General features: G+C 44.6%; 1 protein-coding gene across 1 annotated transcript in view; it reads right to left on the bottom strand.

Annotated features, from left to right (window-relative positions):
- Positions 1 to 2,768: 2,768 nt before the first annotated feature.
- Positions 2,769 to 24,999, bottom strand: part of COMP (cartilage oligomeric matrix protein) — a 181,728-nt gene continuing 159,497 nt past the window's right edge. The window contains exons 15-19 of the mRNA XM_069217074.1: positions 22,937 to 22,985; positions 21,698 to 21,894; positions 17,306 to 17,478; positions 13,395 to 13,534; positions 2,769 to 3,540 (exon numbers count right to left, since the gene is read on the bottom strand). Coding sequence (XP_069073175.1) covers positions 3,482 to 3,540; positions 13,395 to 13,534; positions 17,306 to 17,478; positions 21,698 to 21,894; positions 22,937 to 22,985 — 618 coding nt within the window. The 3' untranslated portion in view covers positions 2,769 to 3,481. The remainder of the gene's footprint in view (positions 3,541 to 13,394; positions 13,535 to 17,305; positions 17,479 to 21,697; positions 21,895 to 22,936; positions 22,986 to 24,999) is intronic.

A 24,999-nucleotide genomic window follows, 5' to 3' on the forward strand; every position in this document is an offset into this window, starting at 1 on the left:
CCCTTGTCTTTTCTGAAACATTAAGCAGCACACTGAAGAACATTACCTTCTTCAGACATATATCAGTAACGCAACTTTATCATTAGTGGTGCCTGCACCCCCCATTTGTACTCAACGTCAGTCGCTCTCCAAACCAAAGCAAAAATGTTTAAAAGCCAGTGCCTGAAAAGATAGTCTTGAGGGAAACCCACATGTCCTCTTTTACAGACTCCGGGCCTGATTTATGAAAAGTTAGTGCTGACTTTGCGTCATTTTTTTATGCAAAAGCGGCGTAAACTTTTGTAAGTTTACGCTGCTTTTGCGTAAAACAAATAACGCAAAGTTGGCGCTAACTTTTCAAAAATCAGGCCCCCAGGTATTATTTGGAAGGGGGGGGGGGGTAAAAGGACAGATGTCACAAGTGGCAGCTGTCCCCGTCACCCACCTCTTGCATACAGCGCCTCATTTAGTGCGGATTGGATGCTATCTTTTTAAGGGACACCTGGTCTGCTGGTGCTTTCTCAATCAGGTTCTGCCAAGTAAATCATGATGGTACCAGGCAGGAAAACTGAACATCCCTATTTCGCACACTGGGAGAAAACTTCCAATTTACGTGAAGCCTTAGCTATGTTTTCGCCAAAGACATGCGTCGCTGTATGAGTCTGTCTTTGGCAGCTCCCTTACAAAGCAGCTCCCACCATGAAGGCAGAAATCGCTTGGACAAAGAAACATAGGCAAAGCTAATAAGTCTTGCCTTTCACACCAATATGCTTTGTCATAGGTTTTTAGCCATGCTGTACAGCATCTCCGATGGACAATACATAGCCATTAGAAATGAAATCTTGCTTGTCAACTTAGGTCATTGGGCCCTTCCTAAGTGCCAATCAATTTATGGTACAGAAATTCCTATGTGCAAAGCTCCCACTTGCATTTCATACCCAGACCAAAGGTAGCACACACCACGATGTGTTGACACGTTGCCCAGTTCAGGCACAAGACCTTCCCTCTTTGTGAGCAGCACTGACTTCTATGAAGTTATGATTGTACTATAAGTTGACTTTGATGGACCATAAACCTTCATTGTTATGGAGTGCCACTTGGGATGCCAAGCAACTCACCATTAATACCTCCTTGGTCCTCCAGACATGGACACTTTGCTGTACCTCAAATGTCTGCTAATTCTTTAAGGCAGGCTTCCGCAGTACAGTGTCCAGAAAAGGGGGGGAGGGTAGGACTGTCTGTTGGCAGATGGGTGCTTCCCTCTGATTATCACCAGTTATGATATTTTCTGATATTCACCTATTCATCCTCTTTAATCTCCATCATTATAACCTTCTTTTATAGTGTTATGTGAGATCACGATAGACTAAGCGGATGTCCGTACAACGAGAGGCGGTGCGCAAAATGTAGAACAGGAGTTGAAAATGCTTACCAGGTGGTGTTTGAATCCACTGTGCAGAGAAAACCGATGAGGATATTAGGAATTGGAAGTGTAACAATTTCTGATGTATTCTCTAAAAAGAATACTTTGTGTGTTTTAATGAATTGTAAACATTGTCTAGCCATTATTACTTTATTAAAGTTTTTAATATTTGCATTTGTGAATTGATTTCTGAAGATTATGTATTAACCATGATTACACTATAAATATGAACATGTAATATTTCTCTCATTTTAACCACTTTTTATATGCTCCAAGCCCTAAATGTTCATTTAACAGGAGTGTGATCTGGGTGATTGTTTATTATGAAAATTGCTGCAAGGAAAATTAACTGCATAGCTAAAGTGTGTAGTGATTGTACATAAAACACTGATATAGGCCTCCTTGTCTTAGCACAGGTTCTCCCATCAATCCTGGCTTGGTGGCTTGGAACGCTGCTTCTGAATGCAACAACTATTATTTTGCAGTCCAGTGATAGCTATCTGTGTGCTGCACCAGTACTTCAACTATATTCCATCCTTTTTAATGTTGAGTTTCCTGTGACTTTGAAAATGTATTCTTTTTGCTACACCTGCATCCACATTTTGGCTCGCACGCCTTTGTGTTTTTCCAGAAATTGCAGTGGCCAGTACTTGAGAGTCATAGACATCAAGACATGTAATAAAATTATTCTTGCCAAAGTGGAAAATAAAACATGTGCATGGTTTTATGTTGAACTAAGATCTAAATTCAATATGGGTTATATGCAGAGCTGCAGTGAAAACCCCTTTATGTATACATGTCACCACACCTGCTCCCTTGTTCATTATCTGAGAAACAGTTGCACATTTCAAGAAAAAAAATGTAACGTTTCCAACTCAACCAGATGAAAAGTTATTACAACTGCTGGACACAGAGTGCAATGCTACATCTGGCACTTTGCAAAACTTCAATTTGCCACACCTGTCGAGTGATAGTTGCAGAAACACAGCTGCGACATGACAGTGTTGCTCATACTGGTTAAACCTTCCCAATCGAAGGACCTGAAGAAGGGCTTTCGCCAGCCCCCCGAAACCACAAAAAACAAATCTCCAAGTGAACTTCAAATAGGGTGGGACAACTCATTTCTTCTTTTCATGACAATTCATGTTCACAATCTGGACACTTCTCAAAACAGCAGTTAAGATACTTCTCGAAACATTAGAAGAATCCCACGTTTCATTAGTGTTTAATGTCTGAGGCCTCCTCGAGAAACACTCACACAATAAAAATGAAATGTAGAATACTGTTCTGAAGGGGACTGTCCTTAAAAATGAGCTTCAGAGGTAAACATGAAGCTGAAGAGTAGTGTTAGAACATAACTTAGATGTTTCAAATTATTCAAGCAGAGCTTTATTGTAAGCATTGACTGTGTCATATAACAGTTTTCCACTGAGTGCAATAGTGCTATAATGCATAGGTTTTATACTATCTATTTCTCAAAGGGAAGCTAAAAGGACAGTGTTTAGAAAATGGTCTTCCTGTTCCCCCATGCAAGACAAATCATTAAATTGCCAGTGAGCAACATTTGAACACCATCTGCTGAATTTCTTGAGAAATGTATGTATTTCTTTATCACTGGAAACCTTTTGTATCATTTTTTTTTTATGTCAGGCTAGCTAGTGGATACAATTTTCTTTTTTTTCCCCACAACGATCTGCATAATTTGCCTATTCGTTGTTGCATGGCTTGCCTCTCCGTGACACATCGAGTCAATCTTGGTGCGTAATTTGGTCCTTGATTATTGTGTGGTTATTGTGGTCTTGGCCACACTGCAGGTCAATTCTCTGCTTCCTAGGAAGTTTCTAATATTGACAGCACTGTTATGATTCAGTCATTCCCAGTGGTAAAGGCTCTCCTCTTGCAGGGGTTTTAGGTAATGCACAGCTTTTGCAAAGATAATTGGTCCAAAGAAATGCCTGTGTTTGAGCTGAGAAAAGAAAGATTGGGTATTATTATAATGACACCTTCTGTAGGGTCAGCAGTAGTGCTCTGAGACAGGTTGCAAGAAATGGGCTTCTTTCAGCTTCCTCTGGGATGTCTTCATGCGCTGAGCTGGCTTTGCTTGATTACATAACTGTCATAATCATCTGGAATTTTATCTAGGGGAAAAAAAAAAACACAGTTTATTTATTTCATAATAAATATCCGTATCACACCAGGATTTCCGCGGGGACAGTGGACTATGTCCATGCTTGACCAGGATGTAGCTCTTTTCCCCACCTTACGATTGCACTTGGAAGTATCAGACAAAGGTCTGTAGGCACTAAATTGACACTAGGGCAATGGCTATCCAGTTCTAGGCAAATTCTGTCCTAAGCAGTAAGGAGCTCCTAAGGAGAAGGCGGGTAGGGTTATCGAAATGATCCATCCTCTGGCCAGATGAGAACTGTAAGTTTCTTAAACTTGCTAGACCCCTGAACCTGACCTGAGCCCTGGTAGTGAGTGAGGTTCTGAGTGCTCTCGGTGAAGGAGATGCTATTTTTACTAGAACTGGAAGACACCTCAAACATCCTTAACTGACACTATATAAGGCCATATCATTGCTCTAACTTTGTCCATTAGCTAGTGGTGTGCATGTTTTGTCTTCCTTTTAATAGGTTGCCTTAGCTAACATGAGCCGGGAACATTCTGCCTCATCAACCGGTTACAACAATGGTTAAAACTTTCTGTAAATCATTCATAGCTCTTGTCTGTGTTTTTCCCAGTTTCATCAGTAGGAAATGACAGAATGTATTTGTTCTTGATATCAAATGCTACGCAGATGCATTTTCCTCTTATAATCATGCTGTTTACAGTCCATTCTGCACCCAATTGATGTCTGCTTCAGTTATCCTTATTTGTTTTTTAAAAGTTGACATTCTAGCTTCATTTCTATCTCTGCTAGATAACTCAAACAGGGGATGAGTGGGTCTTCATAAAAAATGATTGATTTTTACCACAGCAAGCTTCCAGTTAGCAGACCGCTTTGGATGCCCAGAGTGTGCAATACCGAGTAATGATGTTTTTTTAGTGAACAACTGTCCTATGTTTTGTTACTTATTTAACATAAGCTTATTATAATGTAATGACAATTGGAGGCTACAACTTTTTCAGCAAACATTGCAAACTCACCTGCAATATTGGTTTGGCATTGCTTGTACAACTGCGGTGTTGCTCTATAGCTGTGCCAGGGCTACTATAATTGGAGGACAAGCATTGGCAAACACGTTACTTATCTTCTGTAATGAGTTATCTGGTAGACACATATTCTAGTTGCAGATTCCTTACCTTAGAATTTCTCCCAGGTGTCTTACTGGATCCAGAGATTTTTTTTGAGCAGTACCCTTCAGTTGGTGGTGGTCAACTCCGCATCCGTTGTTGGTGTCATGGTTGCTGTGGCGTCGTGGTAGTATATTGGCGACACCCCAGCGCGCTGACGTCCATTTCTTTTCACAACTTTCCATGCCAGAAGTGCAGTCATGAAAGACAATGAGATTGGTGCACCAGAACTTTTTACTTCCTTTGCCGACCGGGACGGACATGGTTGATCCCTTACTTTATGGGTAATAATAGGTTGGACATTTAATTCCAATAATATGGAAAGACAATCAATTTAAAGACCATGCAAATATAAGCCCTGAAGAAGACCTTTTGTGTAGGACGAAACGCGTTGGCTGATTGCTCGTTTGTTCAAGAAAAAGCAATAATAAAAAATGAAGATGTTTAAAAAACAACGTTGTGTTACTGGACTTTACTGACTTTGCGCAGTGGTGCACTATCCATATCTTTTTATGAAAAACAATGAGATTGGTGCACCAGAACTAGGGCCCTGAAAGGGAGTACCTGTGCCTAGAAAACAGTTCACAGAGCAGGGAGGATGGGCGGGTCGGTAAGGAATCTGCAACTAGAATATGTCTTTACCAGATAATTTGTTACCAAAGGTAAGTAACTTGTTCATCTGATAGAAACTTCTCGAGGCAGATTCCTTACCTTAGAATAGATACCCAAGCAATACCATCCCCAGAGAAGGGTCTGCAGACCAAGATCACACTAGGAAGTCCTGCAGGACCAGACGGCCAAAATAGCCGTCCCTGCGGACCTGACTGTCCAGGCAGTAGTGCCTGGTGAACGTGTGCGGGGATGCCCATGTTGCCACCTGGCAGATGTCCAGGACTGGAACTCCACGTGCTAACACAGTGATTGCAGCTGTTGCTCTGGTGGAGTGAGCATGCAAACCCTCAGGAAGTTGCTTCTTGGCCAAAGCGTAACACAGTTTGATGTAGAGAACAACCCATCTAGAGATAGTTATCTTCTGCACCGCCCGTCCTTTCTTCACACCCACATAACCCACAGAGTTGATTGCCCACTCTGAAGTCTTTGGTACGATTGAGGTAGAACGCCAACGCTCTTTTTGTATCCAGACAGCGGAGTGTCTCCTCCTTACAAGAAGGATGTGCGGGCAGATAAACAGTACACAAAGTGCTGGGTTGACCTACATTAAAGGGCGTAACCACTTTAGTGAGGAAAGACACCCTAGTATGAAGCACCACTTTGTCAGGCTGGACTGAGATGAAGGGTGGCTTCAAAGAAACAGCTTGTAGCTCGCTCACTCTCCGTGCAGAGGTGATGGCCGTTTTTAAGGTGAGGAGCCTAAGAGGACAAATATGAAGAGGCTCACATGAGGAAAGTAAATACCAAGGGGTATATATATACTTGGCTTGTGCCGTTTTAGCGGCAAATATTGTGACGCTAAAACGGCGCATAGCTAACTCCATATTCACATTTCGACGCTAGACCTGTCTAGCATCAAAATATGGGAGTTAGCATCATATTGCGGATGTGGCAAACTACCTTGCGCTAATTAGATGCAAAGTAGGCATTCCCATCCACAATAGGACGCTAACCCTGTAACGCTCAATTTATACCCCAGTGCAAAAATGTCCACACAGGGTAGGCAGACCCAAATAATGTTGCTAAGCGCCATTATTTAACGCTGGGGTCTGACTGGGCGTTATATGACCTGTGGACCCATTTCTATGGCTAAACACCATGGAATGGGCCCACAGATGCCCACCCCAAGCCCCAGCAACACCCCCACCCACACCATTGGGACACCATAGTATGGCGCCTTGGAAACTCCAAAGAGCAAAACAGCAGATATTGCCCGTCCTCTGCGGCGGCAAACAGATCTAACCAAGGCTCTTCCCACTGCTGAAATAGACCTTGCGCCATCTCAGGATGGAGATGCCATTCTTGATCGACCATGCGTTGATGGCTGAGTTTGTCTGCTCTGGCGTTCAGAGAGCCCACCAGATGTTGAACCAGCAGGGATATGCCTTGGTGTTGCAGCCATGTCCAGAGACACAGGGCCTCTTGACAAAGGGTCCATGAACCCACACCGTCCCGTTTGTTGCAGTACCCCATGTCGGTGGAGTTGCCCATGAACACCTGCAACACTTTCCCTTGGAGAGAGGGAAGGAATGCTTTCAATGCAAGCCTGATCGCCCTAAGGTCCAGAAGGTTGATGTGGAGCCCGGACTCTTCCAGAATCCAGATGCCTCTGATCTCCACCTCTCCCATGCGGCCACCCCATCCCAGGAGTGATGCATTTGTGACCACTGTCTGATCTGGTTGGGGATGGGAGAGGGAACTGCCCCTGACTCAATCTCGGTGTGTTAACCACCACTGCAGATCTTGCGCAGTTCCCTCTGAGAGCTGGACCATGTCGGAGAGATTTCTCTTTTGCTGCGCCAACTGGAACCTCAGGTCCCACTGCAGAGCCCTCATATGCCATCTACCATGTGTTATCAGCAGGATGTAGGAGGCCATGGGACCCAGCAGCCTCAGAATCATTCTCACAAAATCCCAGGATAGAGGCTGAAACATCAGTATCATAGCCTGAATATCCTGGACTCGTCACTCGAGTGGATAAGCCAGAAACTGCACTGTGTCCAGAACCGCTCCGACAAAGGGAGTGTCTGAGAGGGAGTCAAGTGTGACTTCAGCACATTTATAGTGAACCCCGGTGAATGCAGGAGGTCCACTATAGTTGGGAAACGGTTGGATGCCCCTTCTGTAGCCACAAAAGGGTTGAAAAGCGGACTGAGGGGGGCGAGGAGCAGCTGCAAGGCCAAGGGACTGAGGTGTAGCCCGGGACTACTTAACGCACTCAAGCTCTGAGTCCGCTTTGTTTCTTAAGAGACAGGTGCCATGGAAGGGCATATACATAAGTGATTGCTGGACATCCCCCAAAAAGTCAGACGTCCCTAACCAAGTGTGGCACCAGTGAGTCAGTGGTGTCCAGTCCACATTGAATTGTGAACTTGGCTGTGTCTCTCCTGTCAGCAACAGCTTTGGAGAGAATGGCCCGGGCCTCCTCCAGGATCTGTGGCAGCACCTGCGCAACTACATCCCATTAAGTATGGGTGTCGCGGCCTAAAAGGCATGCGGCGTTCACAGACCACAATGCTAGACTGGAGATAAGAACATTTTATTTTTCTTCCCAAGTTGGTCCAGTCTTTTTGATTCCCTGTCCAGGGGTTCAGAAAGGAATGCGCCAGAATGACTAAGCTCTCAGGCACAGGGTGTTGGGTCAGGAATTTAGGGTCGTTAGGCGCAGGCCTGTAGCAGCAGGCGATTGTCCTGTTGACAGGAGCCTTTGTGATGGGTTTACACCACGTCCCCAGCAGGACATCAGTGAGGGCCTCATTGAAGGGCAATAGGGGTTCTGATGTGAAAGCCGCTGTCTGAAGCACCTCAGTCACAAGGTGAGTCCTGACCACCACTGAAGGCAGCTCGAGGCCCAGGACCTCGTCTGCCCTTCGCACCACCATCAAGTAGGAGGCTCCCTCCTCTGTAGACACGGTAGGGGGAAGAGGCATGCCAGAGTCAGAGGAGGTGTCCACCCCAACTAGCTTCACCCAATTTCTGAGCCCAGTCCATGCAGGGGTCTTCAAGCTGGTATTCTAGAGGATCCAACGACCCCTCTGTACTCTCACCATACCCATAGGTATAAGGGTCAGGATCCAACCTGGGGAGTGATGTCCACCTTGAAGTCTGAATCGGGGCTGGGGGACGTCGTTCTGCCTCTGGGTCAGAGTCGGGGATGAGTATGGGATCGACATCAATTATGGACCCAACTGATGGCGGAAGCGTCAACTTCTGCGCTGGGACCGGGAAAGGTCGCAATGGCACGACTGGCATTGGGTAGGATCTGGAAACAGATCCTGGGGTGTCCTCTGGAGCCGAGGCCGCAGCTGCTGGCGTGAAACCCGAGGGGGCCCCTGTCTACCCTACTGGGCCCTAGAGCATCACAGGAGGGTCAGTCTGCCCAAATATGAGGAGCATGGCCTCCTAAAACTCCAAGTTGGGCAGGGGTGGCTCCGGCTCCCAAAAAACTTGAGAAGGCGCAGAGCTGACCCAGAAGCAGGCTGCAAGGATGGAGGCCTAGAAGGACAACGATCCTCCCGCATCGCATTCGCTGAGTAACGGGGTGAAGTCGAAGAACACTTGTTCTTCTTCAACGACTTCTTTTTGTGACCTGAATGTCCAAAAGACTTAGAGTAGGACGAGTGGTGATGGCTCTGCGAATGGTCTCATGACCTTCCGCTCAAGCTAGACCAGGAGCGATGCGGAGCTGACCATCGGCCACTATGAACTTTAGAGACCGCTCCCTCAAAGCCTTCGGGTTCATGGCCTGGCTGTCGGAGCACAACTTCGGGTCATAGTCAAGCTCCAGACACCAGAAGCACACGAGGTGCAGAACCGTTATCAACATCATGTGGTGACAGGAGTCACACAGTTTGAATTCAGTCTTACGGGAAGACATCTCGATGCACCAAGAAGTCAAAAAGTTCACCAACATGGGTCGAAAAGTCAGTCAAAAAGTGACTGAGGGTTGCTCTTCTCAGAATCTGTGTGTAGCTGGCGCGGAAAGAAAAGAACTGATGTCAGCTCACCGGGTTGGTCCCTTTATATGACTGCGATATCATCACAGCGACAATTACGGACGCGGACTGAACTGACGCCACCTGACGGCACACAAGGGTACTACTCGAAGAAAAATCTCTGGATTCAGTCTAACTTCTGGGGGAAATTCTAAGGCAGTGGTTCCCAACCTGGGGTCAGTGACACATTCTCAGGGGGTCTGCAGGCCTGGGCTGGCAGGATGGCACTTCTCGAGCTGGGGACTCTGACAGAAAAGTGTGTGTTTTTTATATTTATTACTTCTTTTGCACAGCAGTGTTAAAAGCACTGCAAAGTTCCTTATGCATCCAGCATCGCCTGGGCAAAAATAAAAGTGTCAATATAACTCTGGTGACTAATGTACCTGCTGGACAGAGATGGGAGTTTTGTCTAGTGGCAGTTTTGACTCATCTAAGGGAGTGCAGATGGTTAATATGCCTGCTGCAAAGAATGTGTATCATGCAAAGAACAGTATGTTATGAGCATAGCACAGTGGATTACAGCTTTAGTTACAGGGATTCTTTTGTTACTGAGTAGTCATAAATTACAATTCTAATCTCGCACAGTGAGCTATGAACTGCCATCAACAAGCTGCATGCAAACTGCATGGCACAGATTAGAAAGTTAAGTTTTTTCCCTCCAGTCTCATTTTCCTTATGCTGCTAAAAAAGGTTTGCTTGCGTAGAAATACATTATTATTAGTAAAGTCAACCTTAACAACTGTTATGTTCTGAATCCTGAGTTTGTGCTTCTCAAGACCAAGCACTCTTAGAAAATGCCTACCAGTGTGGATGACGTGTGAATCCTACACCTTGTAGTCCCTGTAAAGTGCTCCAACACCCTACACTGGTATGAGAGGTGCTATAACACAAATTAATGACGTGACGGAGAGGCTGTGGAGAGATGAAAGGCCTTTATGGTTTTACTTCCTTTCTCCACCACATCTTTATTTGAGAAAGCTTTCTCAGATCTTATGTACCTAAAAACCTAAAAACAGAAATCGCTTGGGAAATGCAGAATCTGTCCTGAGGATTCAGCTTTCCTAATTAAAACCAAAAAATAATTATATCTTTAGTAATTTTAGTATTTGGTGTGTACTTGTTTGCATATTTTTTGCGAATTACTGTTTTAATGTTTGAAATTTAAATCATACAAATTACTTGGAGGTCCCCGGCTTCCAGTAATGATTTAGTGGGGGGTCCTCAGGAGTAAAAAGGTTGGGAACCACTGTTCTAAGATAAGGAATCTGCAACTAGAAGTCTCTATCAGATAAAACCAATAGCTTCCTGTGGCTATTTAGAATGCTGTTCTGTATAATGTAAAATTGATGTGCTGTTCCATAAGGGGCGAAACCTCTAGGTGTTATGTGACGAATACCTTGAAACAACAATAATACTGGAGTGTAGGCCCTTATGTTGGCCAGACTGGTCCGGGGAAGGCCTCTGCCACGTCCGGAGAGCTGGATTAGTAATGTGGACTGGTGCAGTCAGGCTGAAGCACAGTTTATCTGCCGAGAGGCTGCTGCTGGAAATTCAGCAAGGTCTGGGCCAAGTGGTAGAATGTTCGAGAGGAAGACTGAAGAAGGCAAAAGTAGGAAACAATCACAGGCTATGAAGTGAGGGGTACATGACTGAAGTGATAGATCCTCTAGAAGCAGACTGAGAATGTAAAGAGACCTAGATGCCCACCGGTGGAAGGGGCAATGAGCCTTTATTCATCAATGATTAAAATATCTATATCTGATGACATGCTGTATGCCAGAAGATGCCTACTATACAATTGCTGGACATTTGTCATACTTAAGTAGGTTGATGAATTTGTTAAAAATTAATAAAATTAAAAACAATACTAGAGCATAGCTATGCTTTCCAGTTTTCGGTTCAAACTGAAAATGCCTGATAACCAACTGCCGAAAGTGCAATGGCCATTTTCAGTTTAAACTGGAAACATCCGAGAGCTGATCACTCGGAGATGACCCGCATATGATTACTGTGATGGAGGCCATCGAAGGCAGGGTCCTGGGTGGGGCTGCGCGGTGACCATGGAGACCGGTAATCCAAGAGGTACGCCTGCATAAGGGGAGGGGCAGGGTTATCACCATGGCTGCCAGACTTGGTGCTCCAGGAGACTTTCTGTATTTTGCTGCGGTCTAGTGGCCATGCCTCCCATGCTTGGGCGAGCTGGCACTTTGCCCCCCCACCTTCCCTAATAGGGAGAGATCTGCTGGACTTGGTGCCCTGGGAGAGCATCAATTTTTGTTTTGCTGGGGTGGAGTCGACCCGCATGGCAGGCTTGATGCCCTGGCAGGCCTTCTTGTAGCAAAGGGGATGGGTCCAAGCTGGCACTTCGCTCCTCACCCCATTGGGGCCGTGGCTGCTTGGTGCTCCGGCAGGCCTTGTTTCTGAGTGGGGATGTGGTGGCCATGCCAGCTGGCCTTCATTTTGTACTGGAGTATGGTGGGCATGCCCGCCGGGCTTTGCGTTCTGGCAGGCCTTCCTGTATATGGTGGGAATGTGGCCAAGCTGAAGTTTTGCTCCCCACACCTGTGGGGGTGGGGGCATGCATTCTGGACTTGGCACCTTAGCCAGCCTCAGGCTGCAACGCAGGCAAGGCAGAAATAGGTGAAAACTACTAACTTACTTAGTTATCTTACATAAAAATACTACAGCAAATATATACCTCACCAGAAATAAGCATGTAAAAACTGGGTTTTTTTTAACCACCTAATGTAGGAGATGGTCCAGTGGTCAAAAGACTTTTCAAACACTTACAAACACGCCTCCGGCAACCTTGTGTGGAGCCAAAATGTATAAACCCTGATTGTATGATTGTAAGAATTTGTGAAAATACTGAAAATGAATCACTGTCATTCACAAAAATAAACAAAGATAGCAAACAGAAAACCAGTTGAGAACCCCCCGCCCCACACACACACACTTTCGCAGCTTAAGTGGGGGTGATGTTGCACTTATAAATATTTATGAGCCTGTCCTGTCTGCAGATGAAAGCTCTTAAAAAACACAAAAGCGAGAGAAAACAATGACAGAGCTCAGGGGTGTAAAGTTAGTCACAGTAAGGAAATGAAGAGAAAAAGAGGGAGAGAATGAGAGCTGGAAAGAAGAATGAAAGAAGGACACATGAAAATAAGGAAGAAACTGTGACCAGAAGGAATGGCCAAAGAAATGATGCAAAGGTGAAAGGGCTGATGGGTGGAGGGTAAACAACATTTGCCTGGGTTTGTGAAAGAAAGGGGCTGGAATGATGAAAGGCTAGCTGACTGGGTGGATAGATGAATGGACTGCTGGATGGAAGGGGTTAAAACAGGGGTTCCCAACCTTTTGACTTCTGTGGCCACCCACTTTATCCTTACTGGAACCCAGGGACTGAGTCATTACTGGGAGATGGGGATCCAATCTGTTAATATTATATAATTTTCTGAGTTGTCACGGACCCCCAGGGGAGGCTTCGCAGACACCCAGGGGTCCCCAGACCACATGTTGGGAACCACTGGGTTAAAGGATGGATTGGTAGATTGATGAAAGAAGGGTGGATTATTGATTGAGTGATATAAAATGGGTAAAGGATGGAAGGCAAATGTAAGGGTAGATGTGTGGAATGGGGAAAGAAAAGATAAGTGGATACATGATAGTGATAGGTTCAAACGGATAGAGAGATAGATGGACAGAAGCCCGGATGAAGAGACCTTGTCTAGAAGGAGTAGGGCTTACTCGCATCACTCACCCGATGGTGTTCAAACACAAGACTAAAGATGCAAGCCATTGAACTGAGGGCATGGAAATGAAATAGACGAGAAAGCTATCCTCTAGTGAGCATGGGAAAGACTCCTGCTTACAAGTCTGTCTCCAGCAAAGCGGAAAGTGGAAATGATACCTGTAAAGAAATGGCCAAAGGTTTCCTCTTCAACAGTTTCCAAAGACACACACAAGTGATTTTCTCTTTTCTCAAAGATTCCAAGGGGATGTCTTTGCAGCAGAACTTTAAAACTCACCATTACAGCGATATCTTAAGTTGGACCAGATAATATTCTCTTGGGAGAAGCAGAAAACTCCCAGTCGTCCTCCGCGCATTGTGGTATCAAGGATCACACCGGTGTCCGCCACCACGTCAGTGCCTTCAAAGAGCCTCACTCTGAAACATACAAAAGGTGACATGTAGGATGGGATCTGAAGCAGAGATCATGTGCAGAGACCACAGTTACAACATGATGATCCATTTCTTTCTCGCTGCTCCCATGCTCTGCACCACCCTGTTTCCATAAATTTTGTATTTTTGACATTCTCTCTTTGCTTTTTCTTACATTTGTACGATGCAATTTTTACTTTATGCTGATTTTCATTAGCATATTTTTGTATTCAGCAGGGTGGGGGCTGCTTAATTTTTTTCATGATATTCCATGAATTTCATAAAATTTTGCAAAAATGCACCTTAAACCTGCATTTACCAGCAGGAGACTGGTTTGGGCAGAGAGTGTCACTTGGCGAGCCATTTTCTGCGCAAATGAGCCTACTGCACGCAAAAAACTATATGAAATTGCGTAAATTGAAATTTCTCCCTGGCCTAGTATTTGCAATGGTGCCCATCAATACTGCGTCACGGTTTGCCCATGCACGGTTCTTTATTTCGTACTTTCTAGTAATGGGAGGATGTTCAGTCTCTGTCCTTTTAAGGTTTGTTTATAGAGGACATTATTCACACTGAGGGGCATAGTTGAAAAAGTGGTGCTGCACACAGTGCAGTGCCACGTTTCTTGCACCCCTTAGCGCCCCCATAAAGCCACCATGTCTGACCTGTATTTAAAGTACAGCGCACCATGGCAGTAGTTAGGGGACTAGCGTCCGAATTGTTGATGCTAGTCCGGCGCTTTGCAGGATTAGCGTGAAACATTCTGACGCTAATCCTGCAAAGCACCGACGGGCCCGCTGTAAACTATGGAAGCCTCCTTTTAACGTCTGCTCTGTGACTTGCTGCGCTGCCCTACGTCAAATCCCCGTAAATATGTCCTTTGTTTTTCCCTACTGAACTGTTATGCTTTTTTTCCTGAAAATAACCTTGGACTGTCTTAAAAACAAAACAAGCTAACCATTGCCAATTTCTAGTCTTGATAAACTGGTCTTTCTACATTCTAATCCCTTTAATCATAAACATGGAAAGACTGGGAAATTGACAAATCAAAATCACCAATCAACTGCCTCAGAAACTTTGAAAGAGTATCAGTAGACAAAACAATGTAAACTAAACTACCAACCCACAAGGAGAAGCAGAAGGAGCACACCTCAACAGCTTCTTACAAGGGAAACAAATCTAAAAATTAATTTGCACAACTTCATCTGAAGACAATGAAAAGAACAACTGCACCTTGTTATGCAGGGGCCTTTAGTGTGGGAAAATGAGCTTTCCGCATGCAAGGGAAATGTAGGCCAAGTGATAAACTAGCGGAAACGACTGAGAAAACTGCAACCACACAAGACAAAGAAAAATAATCAAGGCAACTCACTCACCTAGAAGAGTGCCCCTTTCCTCAAATAAATGTTACGAATATTTAAAATATACAAAATTGAATCGTTAAATGTCCTGCCCCACCACAAGTACGAAACAACCTCATGATGGGATGTCTTAGAACCTAAAAGGACCATTAAAAGCAGTGCAGATTATAGCAGCAACCCTCATTTCAGGCACATCAAACCAAGGGGCATATTTATACTCTGTTTGCGCTGGAATTGCGTCGTTTTTTTTTACGCAAATCCGACGCAAAGCTAACTCCATATTTATACTTTGGCATTAGACCCGTCTAGCGCCAAAGATCTTGGAGTTTGCGTCATTTTTTTGCGTGGACATCTACCTTGTGTTAATGATATGCAAGGTAGGCGTTCCCGTCTAAAAAATGACTCCAAGGCATGTGCGCCTTATTTAAACTCCCGTGCAAAAATGACGCACGGGAGTGGGCGGGTCAAAAAAAATTACGTCCAGCCGCTTTTGCGTCATTTTTTAACGCCTGGTCAGGGCAGGCATTAAGGGACCTGTGGGCTCGGAAGGAGCCCAGAGGTGCCCTCCCATGCCCCCAGGGACACCCCCTGCCACCCTTGCCCACCACAGGAGGACGCCCAAGGATGGAGGGACCCATCCCAGGGAACTTAAGGTAAGTAATTTTTTAAAAAAAAAATTGTGGCATAGGGGGGCCTGATTTGTGCCCCCCTACATGCCACTATGCCCAATGACCATGCCCAGGGGACATAAGTCCCCTGGGCATGGCCATTGGGCAAGGGGGCATGACTCCTGTCTGTGCTAAGACAGGAGTCATTTCAATGGGGGTTGGGAGTAAAAAGAAATGGCGCAAATCGGGTTGAGGCCAATATTTTGCCTCAGACCTGACTTGCCCCATTTTTTGACGCCCAAGCTCCATTTTCCCCTACGCCGGCGCTGCCTGGTGTGGGTCATTTTTTTTTACGCACACCGGTCAGCTGCGGCGGCTAAAGTCATTCCATAAATAAGGCGCCCGCATGGTGCTTTGGAATGGCGTTAGCCGGCGTTAAAAATTTTGACACACAACTGCGTTGGCGCAGTTGTGCGTCAAAAAGTATAAATATGGCCCCAAGATCCCATGGAAACAGGAGCCATGTACCTCTGTACAGAACCTCTTGTAAGATACAACCCCTCATTTAGACTCATTCTGAAAGACATGAGAAAATCTACACCCACAGACCTACTGCTCTGCAGACCAATCATAGCTTTCTGGGTGTAATCCTGGAAATGGCTTGTGGATTCTCTTCTTGCATGCATGGATACACCCACATATATTCTCGCATTCTCCTAGCTAGCTCATCATCAATTTTGGGTAGTGTTCCCTCACACTTTTCACCAGAGAAGGGGATTTATAGCTGCCATTGACAGGAGTAAATCTTTGATCAATTCCAGTGGGGAAAGGGGTTGCAAAATGAGTTGTAAATACCAACAAAAGTGCTCAACTGCGGACGTGCACAGACTTCTAGGGCATTCCTGCCCTGGAACACACACTCCTGGCCACAGGGATAGGGCCTGAAGGACACCACTGTTTTTCAGTTGTGCATTTTGTGATTCTCAAACTCACAGGGTTTGCAATTGCAATACTTTTTTATATCAGTTATTAAACCCCTTTGTGAATGTAAATAGCAATTAGATGATGGTGGGCATGAAAGGAAGTCCTCTTCTAAATGTGATACACAATGACTTGCATCCAAGAGTTGAGAATGCAACTGTGTTCGCAAACCATTCATCGGATACCAACTCCTACTTGAGGTGGTCCTTGAGAGGCAACTTTCTCATCAAGAATCACTTCATGTGGCTCCAGAGGGAGCAGAAAGTGACCCCAGGGACAACTGCGTTCCCCTACGATGTATTCCCAAATGGGAAATATTTTTGGTTAAAGCAGAAAATGTGCCTCTAAGGGACACAGGCTGCTTAAAAAAAGGGTTTCAGGTCTGAGAATGCGAATGCAGGTCAGGAGGTCTTATGTCCATTGTAGGCCACCATCCCGGTGTTCCTAGCCAGTCCTATGGGATTGCAAATAGCAACCTTCCTGATTCATACTCATTAGACAGGTCGTTTTGAGATCTTATCCAAATGGGTATTTTGTGATCCATCCTATTAGTACATCATTTACAGCAGCCAAATGACAAGTATCTTTCAAAACGATATGCAATTTGCAAAAGCTATTCGCAACCAGCCTATACGCACACCCGGCAGTAGCTTTACTACCAAGGAAATATCCAATTGAGGAAATTCATTTATGAGTGTGAACTTGTCTTTTCGACACTACAAAAGTGGTTTTGCAATCATAAATTAAACTTTGCATTGCCTAAGTAGGACTTGGCTTCAAAACTGAGGGCCCCAGTGATGTCGAAGAGCAACTTCTTTTTTTCCTACCTTATATATCCAACTTGAGGTCTGTGCTGCAAGAACCAGCGATAGGATGTCTTGTCCTTCCAGCCCACGTTCCTTGGATCTTTCCATAGTAGTTTCACCTGGTTGGAGGTGTCTCCGGTGTGCCAAAGAGAATTTCGGAGGTACTCGCCAGGGCCTGTCGTAGACTTGACCGCCTATTTCCGGACCAAGGTAGAAACATTTTCATTAAGTAAGTCTATATAAAGCCTAAGCCCGGTGTATTCCTCTAAATCAGTGGTTCCCAACCTTTTGACTTCTGTTGACCCCCACTTTATCATAACTGGAATCAAGGAACCCCCTACTAAGTCATTATTAAAAGCTGGGGACCTAATTTGTTAATATTATTTAATTTTTTAAGCAGTCGTGGGCTCCTGAGGAGGCTTTGTGGACCATCAGGAGTCCCCGCACTGCCGATTGGGAACCACTGCTCTACATAAGAGTCCTCGTGTTTGCCCATTCCATTGTAATGGAGCTCATTGAGTAAGGCTTTTTGCATTCTGGGATTTGTAGTCCTGTTGATTCCATTAGAAAATGGCAACTTGTACTGGGTGAGCTACTTGTGCACGGACCTGGAAACCTAAGAGTTCTCTTATAAAATTTCTAAAGAATTACAAAGAATTCTAAATTGCACAACATAAATATGGTTTTAATGGCATTAGTCAGCATAAATATAATTTCACATAGCAATCAGTATTTACTTAATGCCACAGTACTGACTTTTATTTGAAAGAAAAAGCTGCATTTGTTGTGAGATATGTCCTTCTCAATCATGACCACAGTGCATTTATAACATTCTACCCTGTTTATGAGAAAAAGCAAAAATGCCAGTTTCTGAAAGCCTCTGTCCCTAAAATCTTCCTGTAACTGCAGCCATCCCTTGATGTGTTAGAGAAACCTATGAAGATATGTTTGTGCAAGAGGTGATTGAATTGTGTTGAAACTGCACTTACATAGCACTTAAAGTCCCCGACAAGGCGCAGAAGCACATTGGCGGATGGGTGGCATGCTCCATCGGGGGGGCATTGTCGATGCTGTGAGCCTGGGTGCAATGTGCTTTCTCGCTGTGTGATTGACTAGTTCTGCTCTTGTGTTACCTAGGGTCGCGGTGTCCAGGTGTACGATTGCAGGAATGGGTGAGAGAATGCACACAACCTGGTTGTATGGCAGGAACAATATACTGTGTGACTGGTATATTACTGCAAAAATATCGAGGACCAAAATATCGAGAAGGTAAGTATATATCTACTGTTCTTAACTCCATGTATTGCTTGTCGATGCACATATATGTGGAATAAAGTATAGTAAAGCTTGCCTTACCTATAGAAACTTACCTTCACAATATTTTTGTCCTCAATATTTCAGCAATTATATTTCGCTCACACAATAATGTTCCTTCGGTATTCTGATCAAACACATGCAAGTATGATTAATTTAGTGCTATGCCTGACTGAGAATGGAATCCGTCCAGGAGAGAGAAGGGAAGCCCCCAGCATACGCTGGATACAGGCATTCTTGGCAGATGATCTTTGTATTTCTCTGAGAGTGAAAGGAGAGCAACCTGCAGGCATTCATGGCACACAGGCGGTCATAGAAGAATACTGGAGTCTATCTAAAGAAGGGAGGAGCAGTGCTTAATTTGTGCTTGTTGTTTCTGGTGCAGAGCACCGGCACTTATTTTTGAGGGCCAGGGCTTATTCTTCTGCCTCAAGCACTTGCTGCGAGCTATAGACACATATGGGAAAGACAGAGGAAGGGGAAAACGAAAAAGCGACACAAAGGGAGAAAGTAGAAAGCTGTAAGCATGAGCTAAAGGGGCCGGGAGTGGCTTTAAATGGATTGAAGAAGCCTGAGATGGCTTCAGAATTACGCTGCCTCAGTATTCTGTGTTCGCACATTTAATTGCAGCAGCTGCGTGTTTAAGAGGAGGGATTTGGGCACCGGCACCTTTTTATTTACAAATTAAGCACTGGGGAGGAGTAACCGACAGTCAACAGAGAAACAAAGCCAGTGGTCTTTGAGGGTTACCCAGAAGTGACACTGATCAACCCACAGAAATGCCCTAGTTATAGATGACCAAGATAGATGCTCTAGGGGTCCATCAGTGCGCTACAGAGTAGTCCACAGCATGCACTTGTTACTGGTGGCCTCGATGGATGCTGCATGGGGTATGCCCATGAGTTATTACAGGAGTAACCTAGTAACAGATAACTGGAATAAGTAGCTATAGGGACAACCAGGGAGTGACAGGAGAGGATCCAAAGGGCATGCACTAGATGCAGTTAGCCATCCTACAAGATATAAAAAGTCTGTCCAAGAGCCTTGAAGATTAACGTATCGATCTACCTCCAAGAAGAATGTGCTTTAAAAGCTATTGATGAGTGATGAAGTGGCAATCTACAGGCATGCACTGGATTCAGGCAACCAGAGACCCACGATGATGCCCAAAGGAATATAGACAAGCATTTCCAATGCAACAGGTCTCGCATTTGCTCGAGTTAGAGGTATTAGCGTTGTAAACTCCTAACTGGACTTTTCTTGCCACACAAATTAAAAGAAAACAAAAACGCAGCACAATCACGCTATGCAAAATGCAGCGCTGCGTGGAAAATAAACAGATAAAGCAGTCCGGAAACAATGCTGAAAACATTGAGCGTCGTATGTTTTCAGTAGTTTACCGGTGCTGTGTAGGTGGGCTAAACACCGGAAAAGGCTTACCTTTCGCAAATGAAAGCAAGCAGATTTTAAAACGCAAGCCCAGGAACCAATGAAAGTGACAGGCGTGACATGGGAGTGGTTAGAAGCCCAAAGAGAGATTACTACAGGGGACAGAGACAAGACAAACAGGTGTGGAGGACATACACCAAAGAGGCTGAAGCGCAATACCCAACTCCTACACACCACTTCTCACTGTAGGAATCACAGTGGAGCGGTAGTAGCAAGTACTGTATGTGCCAAAGTAGTGCCTCTTTGGAGCCACACAAAGGCAGAGAAGGGAGGGCCTATGAATTACAAGAGAAACGTCAGGAAAAGTGTCCATGGGAATCATACAGAGGTGCTGAAGGGGCACATGAAGGAACCCACAACACCTCAGTATAGAAGGTCTGTGTTGTACCTGATGGCGGTGAATATGGTATCCATGGAATTCAGACACCTCAATAAAGAGGTAAAGGTCTTCTACTGGGAAGTTTTGTAGGAACAGGTAGATTCACTTACATCTCAGTAAAAGGTCCAGAAAACACAGAAAACACAGAAAACACAGAAGGCGCACCTACCTGTATAGGTGAGATTTGGGAAACATGAGAAAGGAAATGCATTTGGGTTTTTGGAAGGGGAGAGGGGCTTAAAGGTTGTATGAGGGGAAAATGACAGGGGCTCTGGCCCTACCTGACCTGCACAGGTCCACACTGACAAGGTGGCACAGGGAGGCACCCTTAAAATCTCTACCCTTCACTTGGACACAAGAGCTGGACATCCTAGGAGGAGGGTTATATTAGCACTCCAAGGAGAGGAGTGTAGGGGCCCAAAGTGTCCAAAGTAGGGAGAGGAAATGCCTGATTACAGGAGGAAGGCCTCCATGTAGCATGGGGGTAGGAAACAAAGCGGAAAAGAGAGTGGAGGAAAAGGGCATGGACATGATCTGCAGGAGAATGGTAATACGGTATTTTGGCATGAAATTCACAACAGACATAGTCCATGCCCATTGGGGTGCTTACCAATGCGGAATGGTTTGAAAGAAATGTGTAGGTTGCAAATGTTAATAATAAGGAACCTGCGCCTGGGCAACCTTCTGTGCTGTTATTTTCTATGAGTGCAACTTTTGACTGTCCATTACAGCATTAATGAATGGAATTCCCATGAGATAATTATCTGCTGTCCAAGTATTCGTCCCAAGACAATGGAGCGGGCTGATGGGCATCTGTGCCATTGATTATGCCATGTTGAATGTCCTAGTCCTAATATAACATTCTCTTTAAGACTACAGGGATTACGAAAACTCCTGGCACTTAACAATTAAAATGACCTATCAGTGGAGTGTGTGGTTTTACAAATAGCCTTGTCAAGGGATGTCAGCTGACAGAAGCTGTGGTGTGACATGAGAAATAGTAATTTGAGAAGAGCAAAGCGACATTGACATTGGTGATAGTTAAATTCATCTCATTGGCTGGTGGAGTATTAATACACTAAAAGCTTTAGATTTGTGGAAACAAGGCCATTATTGCCAATTAGTACATTTGTGATAGGTAAGCAAAGAGGTAAGACCTGTGCATTAAATGTTCTAAGAGGGTTTATTTGTGGCACTTTGTAATGCTCAATGATTAACAATACACAACAGTCCTTATTGTCCTTATATACATTTTCACCGCAGATCTGTACCTTGAGCTGAATTCCAGGTTCTGCAACTGCTCGGAAGGGGTTGGCCTGCCAGTATGTTTGCTCAGTCTGTTTCCACATCACCACGTAGAAGCTCGAGCTGTCCTGGTAGCCAAATATAAACCCGGCGTAGTCATCGTCTATCACGGTGTTCACGTGAAAGGTGCCCTCGAAATCCACCCCATTGAATGCAGTGTAACCTGGACCATGAAAGGACACACAGACTTTTCTGCCATCATACAAAGTAAGCAATATCAAATACAGGACTGTTAATCGCCAATCCCCTAGATGATGACGTTATCGACGACCACCCTGACTTTAAGCCATGTCCCTTCCCTGACTCCTTCCAAGTTTTTAGAGTAGGGTACATGGGGTACTAGGGCACATGGAAATCTAGCAAGAGTCCTGAAGATAGTAACATACCAGGTTACCAACTGACGTCAGTACATTATGTTATCAGATCAGATGCCAAGAATTAAAGCCCCCAAAAAAGTCATAGTAATGCTGACATGCATTAGATGCTTGACATCCTTGATCCCAACATGTGGCTGTTCTCTGTAGAAAGTATTTCCACAGAAAAACAAACTGATTGAAAGTACTATGTTAGACGTTTTTTGGAGAAAGAAATGCATTCAATTAATGTATAGAATCATCATCACTGTATTAATAACTTACCCTAATAGTTCAATACAGATAATTGCAGGGACAGCAACTGTACGCCAAGCCTTGGATCTGTAATAAGCCCCTGTCCCAAATATTCTGGCCCTGCAGCTACCACATTACTCTACATAGGTGCACCGCATACTTAGAAAAGGATTAGCTGCATTTGAATTCAAATGTTTTCAGATTACAAATTGTAGACAAATATATGTAAATAAATAATGTAAGGGGTATAGTTTAGATCAAAAGGTCTCTAAAATCAAAGATTTCACATTTCCCCACAATAACAAACTTAGACCCAGCCCCACAACCAGGACCAGACTGGGAACCCACAGCAGTCCTGACAATTTTGTCTGACCAGCCTCAATGGGGTGGGGGGAGTAGGGGTGCAGGGGGTTTGCAAGTGCGAATCTCTATTGCCTTTGTTATTGGGGGACAATATTTCAGCACAGCTGCAAAACTGGTCCCCACTGCTACAAAACCGGCCACATGGCTTAAAAAAACAGCCCCCACCCTTCCAGCCTCCCGGGGAAATGCCCGCTATGCCTAACCCCTAGTAAAAATAATGAAGGCGTTCCTTACCAACAGCAAGTCCTGGGTCACTGTTCATTGTCTGAACTATTTCCATTCCCTGAAAAGTTTTGAAATTTGCACCATAAATAATTAGTTTTTTTCATATTTGCATGCAAATTAACAAAGTGCCTGGCAGGATTTACTTGCAAGACCTAAATTTAAAAAACATAAGCTTAACACTATGGATATTTTCAACTATTACAAAATATTATCACTTCCGAGCACAAGACTTGCTTTTGTTCTTCTGAAATATTACCTTTCTATTGAAGATAAAAAATGTTGAACATATTTACAATGTAAATTCATTGGTAATCTTTTGAAACAATTAAAAAAATATGTGCATTATGGTAAATGTTGTTTCATATGCCATGTTAAACCTGGCCAAAGATGGTAGGGAGGCTGGGATTTTGCATGAGGGTTTGGACACAAGGTTTAAGGTGGTACATGTGTTGGGCATGACTTAACTATGCCAAAGGCAAAGACAAATTGGGTTTTCATTGCTTTACAAAACATTAATCCATAAGATGAAACCGAGAGGAACATCCTTCCATATTCTGGGTCCTCAAAAGTAAACATTTGCATCAAGATGTTGGTCCTTAAGTGTTGGATCGATGCCAAATATTCAGATTTACTACCGACTCTGGAAGTGGTTCCTATTTAGATTAATTGTATTTAACTTTATCCTATGTGGACATCTGAAAATCTGGCCTCAGCCTAGCCCTCTTGAACCAGCACTGGGCACAACTACCCTGTTACTACGGAATGTGATTGACTTCGCTTCAGGCCTAAGAACTTACCATAGGCTAGTTGCAAATGGGTCTGTATTGGATCCAATGTGCAGCACGAGTGTTTTGGACACGTAAGTGACCAGAAGGAAAATCTGTTTTTTGTTTTTACTTTCGGGCATGTACAGTCAAAGTTCAATAAGTTCTATCCATAAGGAGGATGAATGGACGCCTTTGGAACTGATCAACTGACCTCCCCCCTCTGAAGCCAAGATGCAAGTGTTATAGTAATGGCCCGCTTCACCACGAAAACTTGAAGCCTACACCCATACACACCTTTGCATTGGTGTGAATGTAAGAGTGTTTGGGAGTTCACACATTCCCTTAGTAGGGCTGGAAAGCTGCAGGATTCGCAGGTTTTCATGTGGGCTTCTGGGGAAGCCACGTGGCGTGATTTTTAGTTGCTCTTTCCCATTTGCAAAATTCATGCACAGTGTAACTCTGCTGTGTTTTCTCTTTCCCTACCCCCACAAACTTTGGGTGTATTCTGTTCTCCTGCCCACCGTGGAAGGAGATACCATCGGCCCCTTCCTGGAGCAAATATCTGACGAAATCCCTGACAGTGCAGGAGGTTGTGAATGCCAACAAACTCACACGTTTGTGGGTCTTTACAAATTCTAAAGGCAAACTAGGCCTTGAGCTGCCCACTCCGCCCTTATGTTTATTACCAAGATATGCACCTGTGCAGTAAAAAAATAAAACAGTAAATGCATTTACACCGCCTAGGTATCACTTGTGTACGTCTGATGGCGTAACGTAGGTTTCCCGCCAAAAATGGGTATGTGACTCGAGCACTTTAGTTTTTGCATCCATTTCTGGTGGAAAACGCGGCAGATGGAGTCAACCGCGGCTTGCACAGCGGCGCTATAAATATGTGTACACATTCCGCCGCGAGCTTGACTCACCATCTGAACGCTCATTTGCGAGGCAATCAGAGGAGGTTTGTTGGACATAGCAGACTCCGGATCCCCAGCAGCTGCCAAATTATGCAGCCGCTCATAAATTAGAAATGCCTCGTGCAAACAGTAATTAATCAATTTGGAAAATCGGGCCAGAAGAGGCTCCCTCGGCTGGAGGGGGTGATTTGCAGTCTCCCTGGCAGGAGCAGGACGCACCCGCCGCGCGCACTCCCGGGCGACAGGCTCCTGACTGCTTTTCATTAATGGCTATTCACCTTTCATTGAACAAAAAGGCGGCCAGGCACTTTCCATTCAAGCCAGGGAAGTATTCCTTGGCAGACACTCACAAACAGAAAGAGAGGCCTTTTCACTCTTTTTAATGTTTATG

Source organism: Pleurodeles waltl, chromosome 12, assembly GCF_031143425.1.
Source record: "Pleurodeles waltl isolate 20211129_DDA chromosome 12, aPleWal1.hap1.20221129, whole genome shotgun sequence".
In the NCBI taxonomy this organism is placed as follows: domain Eukaryota; kingdom Metazoa; phylum Chordata; class Amphibia; order Caudata; family Salamandridae; genus Pleurodeles; species Pleurodeles waltl.